At 39.6% G+C, this 15783-nt stretch overlaps 1 protein-coding gene across 6 annotated transcripts in view; it reads left to right on the top strand.

Annotated features, from left to right (window-relative positions):
* Window positions 1-15783, top strand: part of RABGAP1L (RAB GTPase activating protein 1 like) — a 483894-nt gene that overhangs the window by 282392 nt on the left and 185719 nt on the right. For all 6 annotated transcript variants that reach the window (XM_067532377.1, XM_067532378.1, XM_067532379.1 and 3 more), the window contains exon 14: window positions 8316-8429. In XM_067532377.1, the coding sequence (XP_067388478.1) occupies window positions 8316-8429 (114 nt within the window). The remainder of the gene's footprint in view (window positions 1-8315; window positions 8430-15783) is intronic.

Raw genomic sequence — 15783 nt, 5'->3', positions numbered from 1 at the left:
ATGTTGAAAGAACATTGCAGCAAAATTCCACCAGCCAAAGAGTTGGAGTCTTAATTTCTTCCAAAGCCAATGTCACTACCAAGTAATGCAAAGAGCTGCCAACCCAACACAGAAACACCAAGCCACTGATACTGGATTTTCTTATATAATATGCAAAGATGATTGACTCCAAAAATTCTTCCCTTATCCAAAAGATTTCCAGCTGGTCTCCTGTCAGTGAACCTTCCTGGCAATTTATAGCGCTTACTCTAACTATAATGAGATTGTTGACCCTTAACCGTTCTGGAAGAAGGGTGGGATCAAGAGAATAGAACACGTTTCAGAACAACTGATCTGATTCCAAATTAGGGGACCTAAAAAGCAATGCTGTGATGGCAAGTATTGACAGGAATATATTTGAGGTATCAAAACGCTTGCTGGATTGTATACCTAGCACCAGAGTGACGGCAGGTGATCAGCTGGGTATCCTTGTTGGTTGGAATTTTTGCAGTCAGTTGAAAATACTGCTGTACAGTTTCTGCTTGGATATGGGGAAAACTGAGCAGTCCTAGGAAGGGCAAAACAGAAAATATAAAAAGGTTCATGTCTCCTTTTTATAAAGATCACTATGTGCAGATAAACAATTGGAAGCTTAGGATATATTTTAAAATCAGTCTATCAGCAACTTTTTCAGTCTGTGTAAAGCTTAAAGAAAGCTGTTTCATGACAAAACCCAGAAACACTGAAGAAACGAGCTTAATAGACATAAAATGAAAATGCTGTAACATCAAATATTAATATTTTGCTAGCAGCAGGCAGTACAAATGTTAGTGGCTGCCATGCATTTGAAGGCCTATTAAACTGAATTTTATTAGGGCTGTTTCTCAGAGCTGGAGTCGCTCAGCTTGCAAGTGAAAAATCAGCCAACTCTGGAGAGCAGCAGATCCTAGAAATCTTAACTGTTTACATTGGTCTTCTCATCTCCAAAACTATGTTTCATTTCAGAACACAAATAAATGTGCCAGAAGAGAGACAGCCGATTGAACAGCCTCTCAGTCCGTTGACTAATATGTTAAAAGAAAACCTCTCACTTTAATTAAAGTTTAACCTTAACCTCTTTTTTTATTTGACTGATGTCTTCTGAAGCAATAAAAATATTTCATCCTTGTATAGTGCTTCTTGTGAAGCTCTGAAAGTACCTTATAAAACTTGATAAGCCTTGCAGCGCTACTAATTTACAGATGACAAAACTGAGGTGCCTGGGAGGTAAGGGCCCAAATTTGACATCTTTGCCATATTCTACAATTAATCAGAAATCAGTGCTCTGCAGTAATCTGATATCAGTGAAGTAAGGTACTATTTATTGTGAGTTATGGTGGCAAATTGGATCTGAAGCGACTTGCCCAGAGTGACACAATGAGTCAGTGGCACAGTCAGGAATATTCTGACTGAGTCTTGTGCTTTAACCGCAAGAGCATCCTCCAGTTAAATTCCTTAAATCTGGTTATACTTTACATTCTTTAGTCTGATGAAGGAGACCTGAACAAGGACAAAATCTAAAAATTAGAAGAAGAAAAAAATCTGGAACTTGGACAAAATGAATTTGATGTAAACACTAATAAATCTGTGGAATAAGTTTTCAGTTGCTTGTTCAAGAGGAAGTGCCCAGATTTGTTTCTGGAGAAGAGGAGGGATTGAGAAGGCTGGTGGAATTAAGAGCAGTGTAAAAAGTGTAAGCAAGCATATTGGGTCAGATGGCCTTTACTTGGGCCTTAAATGTCTTCCTATCTGAATCAGACCTTTCTAGTTAATAACAATATATATTTTTTTAATATTCAGAGCTGCCCAAAAGAAATCTCCTCACTTTAACTAAAGAAGATTAAAAATCCATATTTACCAAATTTCAGTGTGACCCAAATAAAGCACAGGAAAGGACAAAAAGGAAAATAAAATTCTACCATCTCTTCTCTGTATACAGTGGTCACACTGAGGTCATGTGCACTTACAAAAGAAACCAAAACAGGCTTGAGTTCTGTCCTGGAGGACAACACAGATTATTTCTGAAGAAGAGCTCTCAGGAGCTCAGAAGTTTGTCTCTTTCACCAACAGAAGTCGGTTGAATAAAAGATATTCCCTCCCCCACCTTGTCTTTCACAGATTATCTCTGGCATTTGTTGAAGGGGGAGGATTGTTTATAGTTTTGCGAGTGTGGGTTTTATGATTTGATCATTTATCATCTACACCCACTGTAGACCATGATGGGCAGTTTTTGAAATTAATACCAAAACTGCCCTTCCTGGTCTACAGTTACCATTCATGTAATGGCTAGTTGGCTAGTTTTGGACACACTGAAGAGGATTTAAATCAGATCCCTCTCCAACCCTCTTTTCTCTTCTCTCCCCCCCTGCATGTTCATTATCTGTTGGAGATGAGAAGGAGGATATCAGTACTGCAGGCCCTCATGTCTTTAAAAACCTCAAACCAGCTTGCTATTTTCAGTCTTAAATCTCTGATTATCCATTCAGTTTCTTAGTGGTTTACAGCCATGGTATTCTCATTAAGAGTGAGAGTAGTGCTCTCAATCATTTATCTCCATGCCCTAAGTCTTCCTTTTGCAATCTTAAACCAAAGATTCTTAACTCTGTCTCCAGTGCAGTCACTTTAACTTTTTAGTAATATTTACTGATTCTTTATTAAGTAAAATCAGCAGCTTGACAAATCAAATCAATACCTTCTAACAGAATGAAGCAATCCCAACTCCCAGCTAATGGAAGCAGTATGAGAGCAAAATATGAAATATTTAGCAAGAGCACTACAATAATACAAATAAATAATAATAAGTGCAGCATTGTCATCTGTTGTTTATAATTAGATTTCTTATGGTTCCCAGTCGCAGCCATTCAGGAATCTCCCTGCCATAGAATCATGTAAAAAATAAGGAAAGCAGAAGTAGAAAAGAGCCTTCCAGAAGAACTAGAGGCTGCTCCATCTTAGGCCTATAAGAACTGTTGAATAGCACTGAGTAAGCACACCATGGTCTGGGTAAGTCCCAGTGGACAGACACACACCCTTTTTTGCAAACCACACCTCCAACTCCCTTATGCCAGAGGCAGAAACACTCTGTGGTGTACAGGGTCTTTGTCTTCTGCAATCAGCTTCAGGAGGCTTCCTGATAAGTTTTTAAGGACCACTTTAAATTCACAGTACACCATTACAGTGGAATAAACTGACCATTGAGCACTCAAAGATTTACCCTAATGCCTTGAAGCAAAAGGGGCCCAGAGGTTTCTAAGGAAAAGTGGTAGGTTGGTTTTTTTTTGTTTTGGGTTTGTTTGTTTGGTTTTTTTTAAAAGAGAGAACAGATTGAAACAGCTAAAAAGAAGAAAAGTGTCAGTATGTAGGAGAAATAAAGAGAGTGCAGAATGGAGAGCGAAAAGGGAAAGAATGAAGAAAAACTCAGGCAGAGTAAAGGGCTTTTTTTTAAATTTAAAGAAATCTGGCATTATTAATTTTTTGCATAGATCTAATAGTGTAATGAATATTTACAGGAAAAAAATAAAAATTCAACTAGCCTTTTAGTTGGATGGTAGCCTTTTTCTGGGTTTGACCTGGTGCTACTTGACCCCATTGAACTTGGCATATCACCTTTTTTTTGTTCTGAAAAATGGACAAGTATGAAACAGTATCTACATATGTATTTAGCTTTTTTAAACTATTAGTATTATTATTTTGTATTTCGAAAAGTTTTTTGGAACATAGGAATTGCCAGACTGGAGCAGACCCAAAGTCCATGTGGTCTGCGATCCTGTCTCTGCCAGAAGTTAGCGCCAGATGCACCAGAGAAAAGTTGAGGAAACCCCACTCTAAACAGATGTGGCATTATTTCTCCCCCACATTAGGTCCCATTCTGAGCTCTGATAGACATTGTCTTAAACCCTAAAGCATGAGGTTTAATATCCCTTCCAAAATTTTTATCAATTACAACTCTTTTCTTGATTTCTATATAAATATTCAAATGTCTTTGAATCTTGCTAAGTTCCTTGCCTCAACGACTTCTTGTGGCAATGAATTCCACTATTTAATTATGCATTGTGTGAAAACATATTTCCATTTATCTGTTTTGAATTTCTCAGCTTTGAATTTCATTAAATGTCTCCTTTTTCTTGTGTTATGAGACAGGGAGAACAGAAATTCTCATTCAACCTTCTCTAAGCCATTTCTTATTTTATGTAGTTTTTACTATGTATCCTCTTATTCAGTTCTTTGTGAAGGTAAACAATCCCAATCTTTACAATTTCTCTTCATATGAGAGTTTTCTCATGCTCTTGCTCATTCTTTTCACTCCTATCTGAAACTCTGTAATCCTGCAATATCCTTTTTGAGAATTAGTGATTTGTATGTTACTCCAGATGAGGCCACGCTTTGCAATGCCAGAGTTTACTTTTACAGCATTCTCGTGGTGCGTTGTACACTGCAGGTGAAATTCAGAGGAATGTATAAAGTGATATAGGTTACTTTCTCAGACCAATTTACTAATCTGTAAGGAAGAGCTGGTGTAAGTACATGCTGAATAGCAGGAAGCAGGGGTGAGAAGGTATACATTAAAGTAAGGTGTGGTCTGCTTTCACGTACAGATTGTTACATCCCGTTCTTTTCTTTTCTAATCCTCCTCTTCCCCTCATAGCTCCTTGATGTGTGATATACCATCCTAAATTCCTTAAGTTGAATTTACATTTCGACAGACTCCATTGCACCAGATTCAGAGATGAGGGGATGTAAGTTACAAGATGGTAACTAAAGTAAGTAAAGGGGCATGTAAGTTACAAGATGGTATGTGGGTGTGAGTATAAGTAGGTCCAAGTGAGCCTAGAGAAAGAGAGTGTTAACTGATTGAACATGCAGACTCAGAGAGCTGGAGAAAGGCACAACTTACAGCAATTTAGACAGACACTCTCAACTGACTTGCTTAGACTCAACCTCTGAATTTGGCCCTGATTCATCTACTGGTCGACAAAATAATACCATCTACCATAGAAGAAGAATGTGCATCTAGATATGTAGTAAAACTAACTATAAATGGTACTATGGCAATGTGGGGTAGTTTTTCATAGATTCATTGAGTTTAAGTCCAGAAGGATCGATTAGATCATCTAGTCTGACCTCCTGTGTGTTATAGGCCATTACATTTCACCAGTTACTCCTGTACTGAGCCCACTTGTGTTTAGCTAAATCATAATTTGTTTGGTTAAAACATATTTTCTCAAAAAGCATCTGTTTTTTATCTGAAGACATCAAGGACTGGATATCAACTGCTTTCCTTGATAGTTTATTCCACTAGTTAATCACCCGCACTGCTAACCGAAAGAATATAGGATCTAATTTGAATTTGTTGGTTTTACTCAGGACCAATCCAAATCCGAACTTCCTCAGTCTGAAAATGATTCACTTCCTTAGCTGCAAGCTGTTATAATACCTAGAAGACAAGATTTTTAAAATGGCTGGTAATTTTGGGTTCCCAAACTGAGTGTCTTTGAAAGAGCCAGATTTTCAGAGGGTAGGTGCTCAACATTTTCTGAAAATTGGATCCATTTACAGTGTTTCAGGTTGCTTGCCCGCAAACTGAGGCATGAAAAATCACTTGTTTTTGAAAATTATGGCCAGTAAATAGGCTGAAGACAGTGGGAGATGGTTGAAATAAGATTTCTACCCTCTTGAAAAAAGGTGAATTAACAATCCAAAATACTGTAATGATCAGAGATGGGCCCAGGACACACACAATTCATAATCAGATTTGAATTCTCAGATGTTCAGGACTGTTCTGATCTGAAGTTTTGATTTGGGCTGATTTCTAGCAAGACTATTATATTCTAATGCTAGTACAAGTTATTTTTGTCATGACAGCAAACACATTTGAGATTAAACTAGCATACTACAGAACTAAATTGACCAGTGTATTTATTGGGCTAACCTAACCATTCACTTCATCCAATATCTTGATATCTAACTCTGTTAAAAAGCCTCCCAGGAATAGCCCCTTCTGCTTTTTCTCAATTGCTGTCTCTCTTTTAATTAGTACTGTTTGATCAGTGCATTTTATACTCCCAGATGAATAAAAGATGATGATAATTGAGAGATGGTCTATTTATGGAAAGGAGCTGAACTGAACTACTAAAAATTCTTATAAAAATCTCTTCTTTCATTCAATAGACAAAACTCCCAATTTGCGACAAACAAATTTTAATGTGAGATATTTTAAAAGGAAAAAAGACTACTGAATTTTTAAAATAATAATTGATAGCGAACCTGGATTGTGTGGGATTATATACAAGCTATGTCAATTTTATATATTTTTATCTAAAAATCTGGAGAATGAGGAGAGGAAAGGGAGTGAGAGAATGTGTTTTTATGATTGTGTGATGTAAAGTTTTATTGAGGCGTGAGTTTGGGAAAGCCACATTAATCACAACTGGCAAAAAATGGTTTTTCATCCCAAACCATTGCTGACAAAACCTCTACTACACCACATCTTCATGTGTTGTATATGTGTCACATTTTACAAATATTTTAGGGAATTTAAAAAAATATGTTGGGATTAGTTTTCATATTCCTGAGCCTGTAAAGCCAGGTACCTTAGTTGCTCTTGCTCAACTCTGTGGGGCTCAGAGAGAGCCATAAAAACTTCTGAAAGTGTCCTAAAGTAGCTTTTTAATATCTAAAAATGTCCATTTAAAAGATCAGTATCTCTGGACCTTCCAGAACTGAAAGCAAGTGATGAGCACCAATGAAAATCTGGGAATTCCTTTTTCGATGGTGTAAAGCTTCCATTTCTAGCCCTACAAGAGCATGACATATCAGACTTCAAATGCATTATGTTTTTATATATATATAAATCTGATTGCTGGTCCAGGACTGAATCTTGCTTTTCCTGGGTCTCCAGAAGCTGTGATTTTGAAGGCCAGAAAGAAGGAAACATTGCTGGGATAATTTCACAAACAAATAAATAAACAAATAAATAAATAAAATAAATATCAGTTGTTTGAAGTTACTTGGAGGTCTGGAGTGTTAGAATAGGTCCTAGGCAGATGGATTAATGGATAGGTGAAGCTGGGATAGGTATGTGATTAAAATACATCTCTGTGCAATTTGTCACATGGACATTGCTTCATAAAGTATATCTTCTCATTAAGTTAGGCCATCCTTTCTGTGCATTGAATGGAGAGGGAGTCCTGTGTAAACAAACAAACAAATAAAATAGTATATGATCATGTAATATAGACTGTGTCATAATGCATACATGCAAGCCATAGGCAACCTTAATTCTGGCATTTCCAAGCTTTGGAGTGTGTAACTTGCAACTGTTGGGGATGGGTGTCAGGGGGTCCAGATGTCGTGTCCCCGTCGTCTCCTCCCCCCCCCCCCCCAAGCACAGGGGCATAGACAGGAAGAAGAGAGGAGAAGGAGAGGTCCCAGTTTCTTCAGGGATAGCGGGGAGGAAGGAGAGAGAGATCCAAACAAGCTCCCTAATTCCTCCCTAGTTTTCTTCATGAACATCCCTAAAAGTCTCAGAACAAGGTTGGCATCTCTGCTTGGTATATGCAGTAGAATTTTCTCAGGATTGATTTGCAATAATAATGGATGTTTTTCAACAGAAACATAGCTTTCCAAGCAGTCTGCTTCCTCTTGCACACAAATAGACAGGTTAATTACAAACCAGCATGAAAATGCAGATGAATTAAAGAGGTACGGGTAGCAAGGGAATGTATGGACTTGCCTGACAATCACTTAATCCCTCCTTTTGCTGCTTTGAGAGAGAGAGAGAGAGAGAGACAGGATGAATATTAGTGTGTGGTCATTATGGATTCTAGAATAATAACTTTTTCTATCTCTTTTTCTTGAAAGCATTAAATGGTCAATTTTAAGTATTTTCTAATAGCCAGTGTCAAACTACTAGTTTTAATTTGTAATTAGCACTGTTTTGCTGTTGGCTTGATATGTTTTGAAGAAATGCATCTATAAGGTTGCTAGAGGCAGTCTGATTCTGCTTTCTTGATATTCAGAGGGATACAGTACCGACATTTCCAGTTAAAAAAGCAACTACAATTAAATGATTTCCTTAAAGTGCTAACAGAGTTTAAGCCTTTTGGACCCAAAGCCTGGAGGAAGAAAAATTTGCTGCATTGCTCTTATTAAAGCAGCTGGAGTTGTGGGTTTTTTAAGTGCATTTTGGGGGGATGAATCAGTAAGTAATGTATCCATGTTGACTGCAGATAGAATTTTACTTCCTTGATGTTTAATTATACTGTAATTGTGTTAATAGTAATTTTTTTCTTTCACAGGACTCTGCCCAGGAGAGTGTCATTACACGGGACATTCATCGCACATTTCCAGCACATGACTATTTCAAAGACACAGGAGGAGACGGGCAGGAATCGCTATACAAGATATGTAAGGTATGGTCGATTTTCTCAGTAAAAAAAGTGGTTTGAGATTTTGCTATGATTTTACTTCTTCCTTGTAACTTTGGTCTGTTTCAAATCTGTGGTCAGTAAGATCTCAAAATTTTATTTGAATTACAGATATAATTTCAGTGTTCCCTGAGAACTAGACCTACTAAAATAGATATCGTAACTTCATATTCTATATCTCCTTAAGTGAGACTGGGAATATTATGACCTCAAATCACCATTGCTACTGGGCAGTACAGTCTCACAGGTCTGTTGCAATAGAGCACAGGGCAATTGAGCTTTGTCATTCAGTCTGCAGTAGAGAACTGCCAGGCAGTATGAGCCTCCAGAGCCATTCTGCACTGACAGTAGCAAAGAGCCTCCTTGCTGCAGCTGCTCAGAGTATAGGGCAGCTGACTCCTGAAAATAACGCTTAACTCTTATGTATCACTTTCACTCAGAAATCCCAAAGCACTTGATGGAAGAGGATATAATTTTTTCCATTTTACAGAATAAGAAGCTGAGGCAGTAAGTGAAGTAACTTGCTCTGGGGCATACAAAGTAGACCTGCCACAGTGAAGAGATGCACAAAGAGGGGCATCACAGCTACATCTGTTTATGTTCTTCCACCATCGTAATTTTCAGCCATGGGTGAAAAATAAGATTAGGTTTTATTTTCTTTTTTCCGCAGGAATCATTGTGGTGAAGCTGTTGGATTATTAGTTATGTTGAGTTATATCTCAAATGGCTACTTCCAAGTTTATGTATCCTATTGCAAACTGACATGTCTGCCCTACAGTAGAATCAGTTACTGGCTATCCTAAGATTTTCAACATGCAATTTGAACTGATACACATAAAAAAACTTCAGCGATCTGATTTAATATAAAGAAGTATAACCTATGCAAGGGTCTTTCCCTTTACCCATGGCAAACCTTGATTATCTCTTAAAACAGGGGTGATCCTGCCTGCCCCTTTCCGAGGTTTGCAAAGCAAGAGAGCTATGGTTCTGCTGCATGGTCACCATGCCAAAGAGAGACCATACAGGGAGCACTGCATTCTTTGGCAGTTCTCTCCAGGACAGGTCAGCGTGGAACTGCAGGTGGGCTTTCATGGGGCAGGTGCATAACTAGTAGATTCACAAACGTCATGGATCTGCTTGCCAAAACGTTGTGTAGGGGGAATGTAGTGGCTGTGCAGGTGTTCTGTGAGTTGGAGAGGAGGAATCCACCCCCCAAATATTTGTATAAGTCACTTGTCTAAAGCCAGTTTGGCCAGGTGACAAATTTCACACCCACTTCATATTTTTACACCCCAAGATATCTTAAATTTCTGTTTTAAACAATATATACCTAGTCTTGTAGGCAGCCAGAAGTGTGTTAATTGTGTCTCCCTCCTTTTATAAGGATGAGGTGGCAGTAGTGATGACCTGTACCTCCACAAAGACTTTTGCTGGAGTGGTATCAGTGGGGGACCTCTGACATAGGGATCCATGCTTCAAAGGACAGTTCCTTTCCTAGGGACCCTTCCAGCAAGGGAGTGGGGGTTGCAAACAGCATTCCCTTTAATTTTTTTTGGTATGAAGAATTAATAACAGCCTAAGCACTACCTCTGCCACTCCCCTTCTCTCTCTCTTGTTTATCTCATCCTCCATTCCATTACTAGACAGAAAATGGTAGAATTATCAATAATAATGCAAAAAGGCAAAAGTGTTCAATCAATATTTCTGTTCCGTATTTGGGAAAAAGCTGGATAATGTAGTCATATCATATTATGATGGTGCAAGTCTTTCTGTTCCAACAGTAATTCAGTAAGATATTAAACATCAGCTATTAAATGTAGTCATTTTTAAATCAGCAGGTCCAGATAATTTGCATTTAAGAGTTTTAAAATAGCTGGCCAAGGAGCTCTCTGAAATGTTAACATCAATGTTCAATGAATCCTGGGGCAGTTCCAGAGGACTAGATGAAAGCTCATGCCAATATTTAAAAAGGATAAACAGGGTGATCTGGGTTATTATATATCTATCAGCCTGAAATTCATCCTGGGCAAAATGATGGAACAACTTACACAGGACTCATTTAGTAATTAAAAATGAGTAATGTTTTAATACTGTTGAGGAAAGAATCACTCTGCTACATTTTAGAGTTGGATCGGATGCAACTTTAATTGTGACACACACAATCACATAACCATAGCTATGGGGAATACTATAGCCATAGGGAAAACCCAGGTGGCTATAGGGAAGTCAAGCAGCATGTCTGGATGCTGGGCAAATGTACTTCACCTGGCTACGAGATACAAAAGACTTATATAGGAGTTGCTTAGGTTCATTTACATGTTGATCGTATAGTGGAATTTGATTAACAATTTATACTTAACAGGAAAGACAATCACAATGCACAGCGGGGCACACCAGATGCCCTCACAGGAACGCCCAACGAGTCACTTGATTGTACAATGTGGTTTTCAGGGACCCTGGCTAACACCTGAAGATGGGTGGTTACACAATACCTGTTCAAATGCTAGTTTGTATGGAGTGAGTTTCTATGGGGCCGGTTAAGACAAAGGGGGGCAGGTACCGGTACTTATCGAAACAGGGGAAGTCTGTTCACAGACTTCAAAAGGCTTAAGGCTTATAACAGAGAACTTGCATTTGGGGTGTGGTTCAGAGACCTCTTGTGGGATTTTAGCATCTTTATCATAATTTCAGTTGAGGCATTCTGTTAATGGTTTAGCCTGGGGCTTCTATTTCAGTTTCAGGCTACAACTTCAGGCCAGGCCTTCTATGACCAATTTCAGGCCAGGCAGTCTATTAATCAATTCTATGATTAATTCTTTGATTCCACAATACCAATCAACATAGGTTTATGGAAAGAAGATCTTGTCAAAATAATTTGATACCTTTTTCTGGATGAGATTACAAGTTTGGTAGATAAAAAGGTAATAGTATTAGACTTCTATAAGGCATTTGACTTGGTACCACACAACATTATAATTAAGAAACTAGAACAATACACAAAAGGCTCCAGCATATCTCGAATGGATTAAATATGGCTATGTGATTGGTCTCAATGTGTGATTGTAAATGGGGAATCATCATCAGTGTTTCCAATGGGGTCCTGCAGGGATCAGTTCTTGGCCCTACACTATTTAATGTTTTTATCAGTGGTCTGGAAGAAAACATAAAATCATTATTGACTAAGTTTACAGATGACATGGAGATTGGAGTGGCAGGACAGGTCACTGACTCAGAGTGATCTGGATTGCATAGTATCCTTGATGCATGGAAATATGCATTTCGGTATGGCCATATTCATACATGCAGACCATACTTACAGGAGGCGGTGTTTTATCCTGGGAAGCAGTGACTCTGACACAGACTTGGTGGTCATGGTGGATAATCAGCTGAACGTGAGCTTCCAGTGTGACATTGTGGCCAAAGGGTCAATGTGATGCTTGGATGTGTAATTGGGAAAATTGAGTAGGAGTATAAAAGTTATATTACAGTTACATCTGTATGTGGCACCAGTGTTACCACTACTGAAATACTGTGTCCAGTTCTGGTGTCCACAATTCAAGGAAGATGTTGATAAGTTGGAGCGGGTTCAGAAAAGAGTCACAAGAATGCTTAAAGGTATGGCAAACATAGCTTATAGTGATAGTCTCAAGGAGCTCAATGTATTTAATTTATCAAAGGCAAGAGTAAGGGGTGCCTTCATCACAGTCTATAAATACCTACATCGGAAACAGAAATTTGATAGTACTGGGTTCTCCAATTAACAAAGGTATAACAAGATCAAATGTATGGAAGCTAAAGCTAGACAAATTTAGACTGGCAATAAGGCATACATTTTTACAGTGAGGATAATAAACCACTGAAACAACTTACCAAGGGTTGTGGGGGATTCTTCATCACAGGCAATTTGTAAATCAAGATTGGTTATTTTGCTAAAAGATCTGCTCTAATTTGAACAGGAGTTAATTCAGGGAAGTACTATGGCCTGTGCTGTGCAGGTGGTCAGACTAGATGATATTGGTATAGCGGGTATCAACCCATGTGATATCCTCAGGATAGTGGTATAGAATACATTGTTCAGGAAGGAAAGTCAAGAAGAGGTGTCGTGTCGCCTTGTATACACTTGCACTAAAGTTGAGACAGAAGTGAGAGGCAAACCTATTGAATGTCTCTGGGTAAGGCTAAAAGTGGTACAGAACAAGGTTGATGTCAGATAGTAGTTTACTATAGACCATCTAACCAGGAAGAAGACATGGATGAGACTTTTTTTAAACAACTAACAAAATCATCCAAAACACAGGAGTTGTGGGGGAGGTGGACCTTCAACTATCTGGACAGCTGTTGGTAAAAGAATGCATAAGGGCACAGATTATTCAACAAGTTTTGGAATGCATTGGAGACAACTTCTTGTACAGAAAATGGAGAAAGTGACTAGGGCAGAGGCTACTTTGAATTTAATTCTGACAAACAGGGAGGAATTAGTTGAGAATGTGAAGATGGAAGGCAGCTTGGATGAAAGTGATCATGAAGTGACTGAGTTCTTGATTTTAAGCAAAATAGGAGGGAAGACAGCAAAATAAAGACAATGGATTTAAAGAAGGTAGATTTCAGCAAATTCAGAGAATTGGTAGGTAAGATCCTGTGGGAAGCAAGTCTAAGGGCAAAAAAGCATTCAGGACAGTTGGCAGTTTTTCAAAGAGACATTTTTAAGGGCAAAAAAGCAAACTATGCCAATGCATTGGAAAGATAGAAAGTATGGTAAGCAGCTACCTTGGCTTAACCAAGAGATCTTCAATGACCTGAAACTCAAATCAGATTCATAGAAATAGTGGAAAGTAGGTCAAATTATAAAGAATGAGTATTCAAAAAAAGCAACACAAGTATGTAGAGACAAAATTAAAAAGGCTGAGGCACAAAACAAGACTAAACTAGCTAGGACATAAAGAGTAACAAGAACGCATTTTACAAATACATGGGAAGCAAGAGGAAGACCAGGGACAAGGTACACCCATTACTCAGGCCTTGTCTACACTACAGAGTTTTGTCAACGCAAGTTACACCAACAATCAAAAAGTGCTATAATTACATCACTTGTGCATGTACACACAATGCTCTTTCTGTCAGTGGTGCTCTAGCATCAACAGTGAGAGCAGTGCACTGTGGGTAGCTATCCCACTGTGCAACTTGCCATCTTCTGCAGCAAGGAGTTGTGGGAAGGCAGAGTGGATCACAGTGCATTACAAGTGTGGGCTCAATGTCCCATGATGCAGTTTTTTCCATCCCATCATTTTCTGACTGCGTTTTGCAACATTTTTCAATGCCCCCTGTTTACTGTGCGTCTGCCATCTCTATCCAAAAAGATGGATCCTGAATTGCTGTCCTCTGATGTAGTCACTGTTATGAACACTTTGCGGATGGTTATGCAGAATATCATGAATTCCTAATCTGAACAGGAATCAGAGGTGCCTGATCTGCTGTGTGCCATGGAAAGAAACAACACCAGGTTACTTTTGGCATTGATGGAGCAGCTGCACACAGTGGACCATCACTTCTGAGCTCGGGAAACAAACACTGAGTGGTGGATCATATCGTTATGCAGGTTTGGGATGAAGAGCAGTGGCTGCAGAATTTTTGGATGCAGAAAGCCATCTTCTTGGAACTGTGTGCAGAGCTCGCCCCAGCACTGTGGTGCCAGGACACCAAAATCAGAGCTGCCCCCTCGGTGGAGAAATGCATAACAATCGCTATGTGGAACTGGGGAGCTCCAGACTGTTACCGGTCGGTCACAAATCAGTTTGGAGTCAGGAAATCCACTGTTGGGGCTGCATTAATGCACGTGTGCAGGGCCATTCATCGCATGCTTCTATGAAGGACTGTGACTCTTGGAAATTTATGTGAATTAGTGTGTAACTCTGCCGCAATAGGATTCCCTAACTGCAGTGGGACGATAAGAATTACTTAGACAAGTTTGATGTCTTCAGGTCAGCAGGGCCTGTTAAAATACATCCTAGCATACTTAAAGAACTGACTAAAGAGATCTTTGAGCCATTAGCAATTATCTTTGAGAACTTGTGGAGGATGGGAGAGATAGCTGAGGACTGAAAAAGGGCAAATATAGTAACTATCTTTAAAAAGGGCATAAGGACAATCCAGGGAATTGTAGACCAGTCAGCTAACTTCGGTACCCAGAAAGAGAATGGAGCAAATAATCACATAAGCAATATGTAAGCACCTAGGAAATAAGATAATAAGTAACAGTCAACATGGATTTGTCAAGAACAAATCATGTGAAACCAACCTAATATATCCTCCTTTGACAGTGTAACAAGGGGATAGATAGGAAAAGCCTAGATGTTATATATCTTGATTTTAGTAAGGCTTTTGATACTGTCTCACATGACTTTCTCATAAATAAACTAGAGAAATATAGCCTAGTCAAAGCTACTATAGGTGGGTTCACAGCTGGCTGGAAAATGATACTCAGAGAGGAGTCATCAATGGCTCACAATCAGGCTGGAAGGGCACGTTGAGTGGGGTCCCACGGGGGTCTGACCTGGGTCTGGTTGTATTTATTATCTTCATAAATGATTTGGATAATGGTATACAGCAGTGGTTCTAAGCCCGGGCACCGCTTAGAACGTGCACAACTGCACACAACTCAGCACACAACTGCAGCCCATGTGATATCCTCAGGGCCATACAGGTAGTATATTGTGACAGGGTCAGACAAGATGGCTACCGGAGAGTGCTAGAAGGCCAATATATCAGCCCCAGGCTCAGCAAATCCCTTTTCCCCTGGTAGCTGAGCAGGGGTTACTCCAGGTTAATTAACACACCTGGAGCCAATCAAGGCCCCGCCCTGGACTTGTTAAAAGCTTCCCCTCCAGAGAAAGGGTGTGGCTGGAGTTGAGAGAGTGAGGGGCGCTATCAGAGAGTGTGTCTGAGCAGGCAAGATACTGTCAGAAGCCAGGAGAGTTTAGGGAGCAGAATGCTGACAAGGGAGAACCCTGCAGATACAAAGACTAGGGGAGGGAAAAACCCTGCCCGAAGGGGCAAAGGACTTTTCCCAGGCCTGGAGGCCTGAGGGAAAAGACCCTGCCAGAAGGGGAAGATCGAACTGGACATTTGGTTCGGCACCATCACGCCCAGTGTGGCTGTCAAGGGTCAAGAGCCTCCCCTGACAAGGAGGCCAGGAAGGGCCCCTGTCCGAGCAGGGTGCAGACATTAAGTCAAGGGGCACGGGGAAGTAACCAAGGGGAGCTAGCAGTTTTTCTGAAGCCACAGCAAGAGTCTGCTACTTGTAGGGTCCTTGGGTTGGGGCTGGGAGTTGAGGGTGGGACAG

The sequence above is a fragment of the Emydura macquarii genome, unplaced genomic scaffold (assembly GCF_026122565.2).
Source record: "Emydura macquarii macquarii isolate MOO-44397 ecotype Brisbane River unplaced genomic scaffold, CSIRO-AGI_Emac_v2 contig_3287, whole genome shotgun sequence".
In the NCBI taxonomy this organism is placed as follows: domain Eukaryota; kingdom Metazoa; phylum Chordata; order Testudines; family Chelidae; genus Emydura; species Emydura macquarii.
The sequence above is the reverse complement of the archived record's forward strand: the minus strand, read 5'-3'. Positions and strand labels throughout refer to the sequence as shown.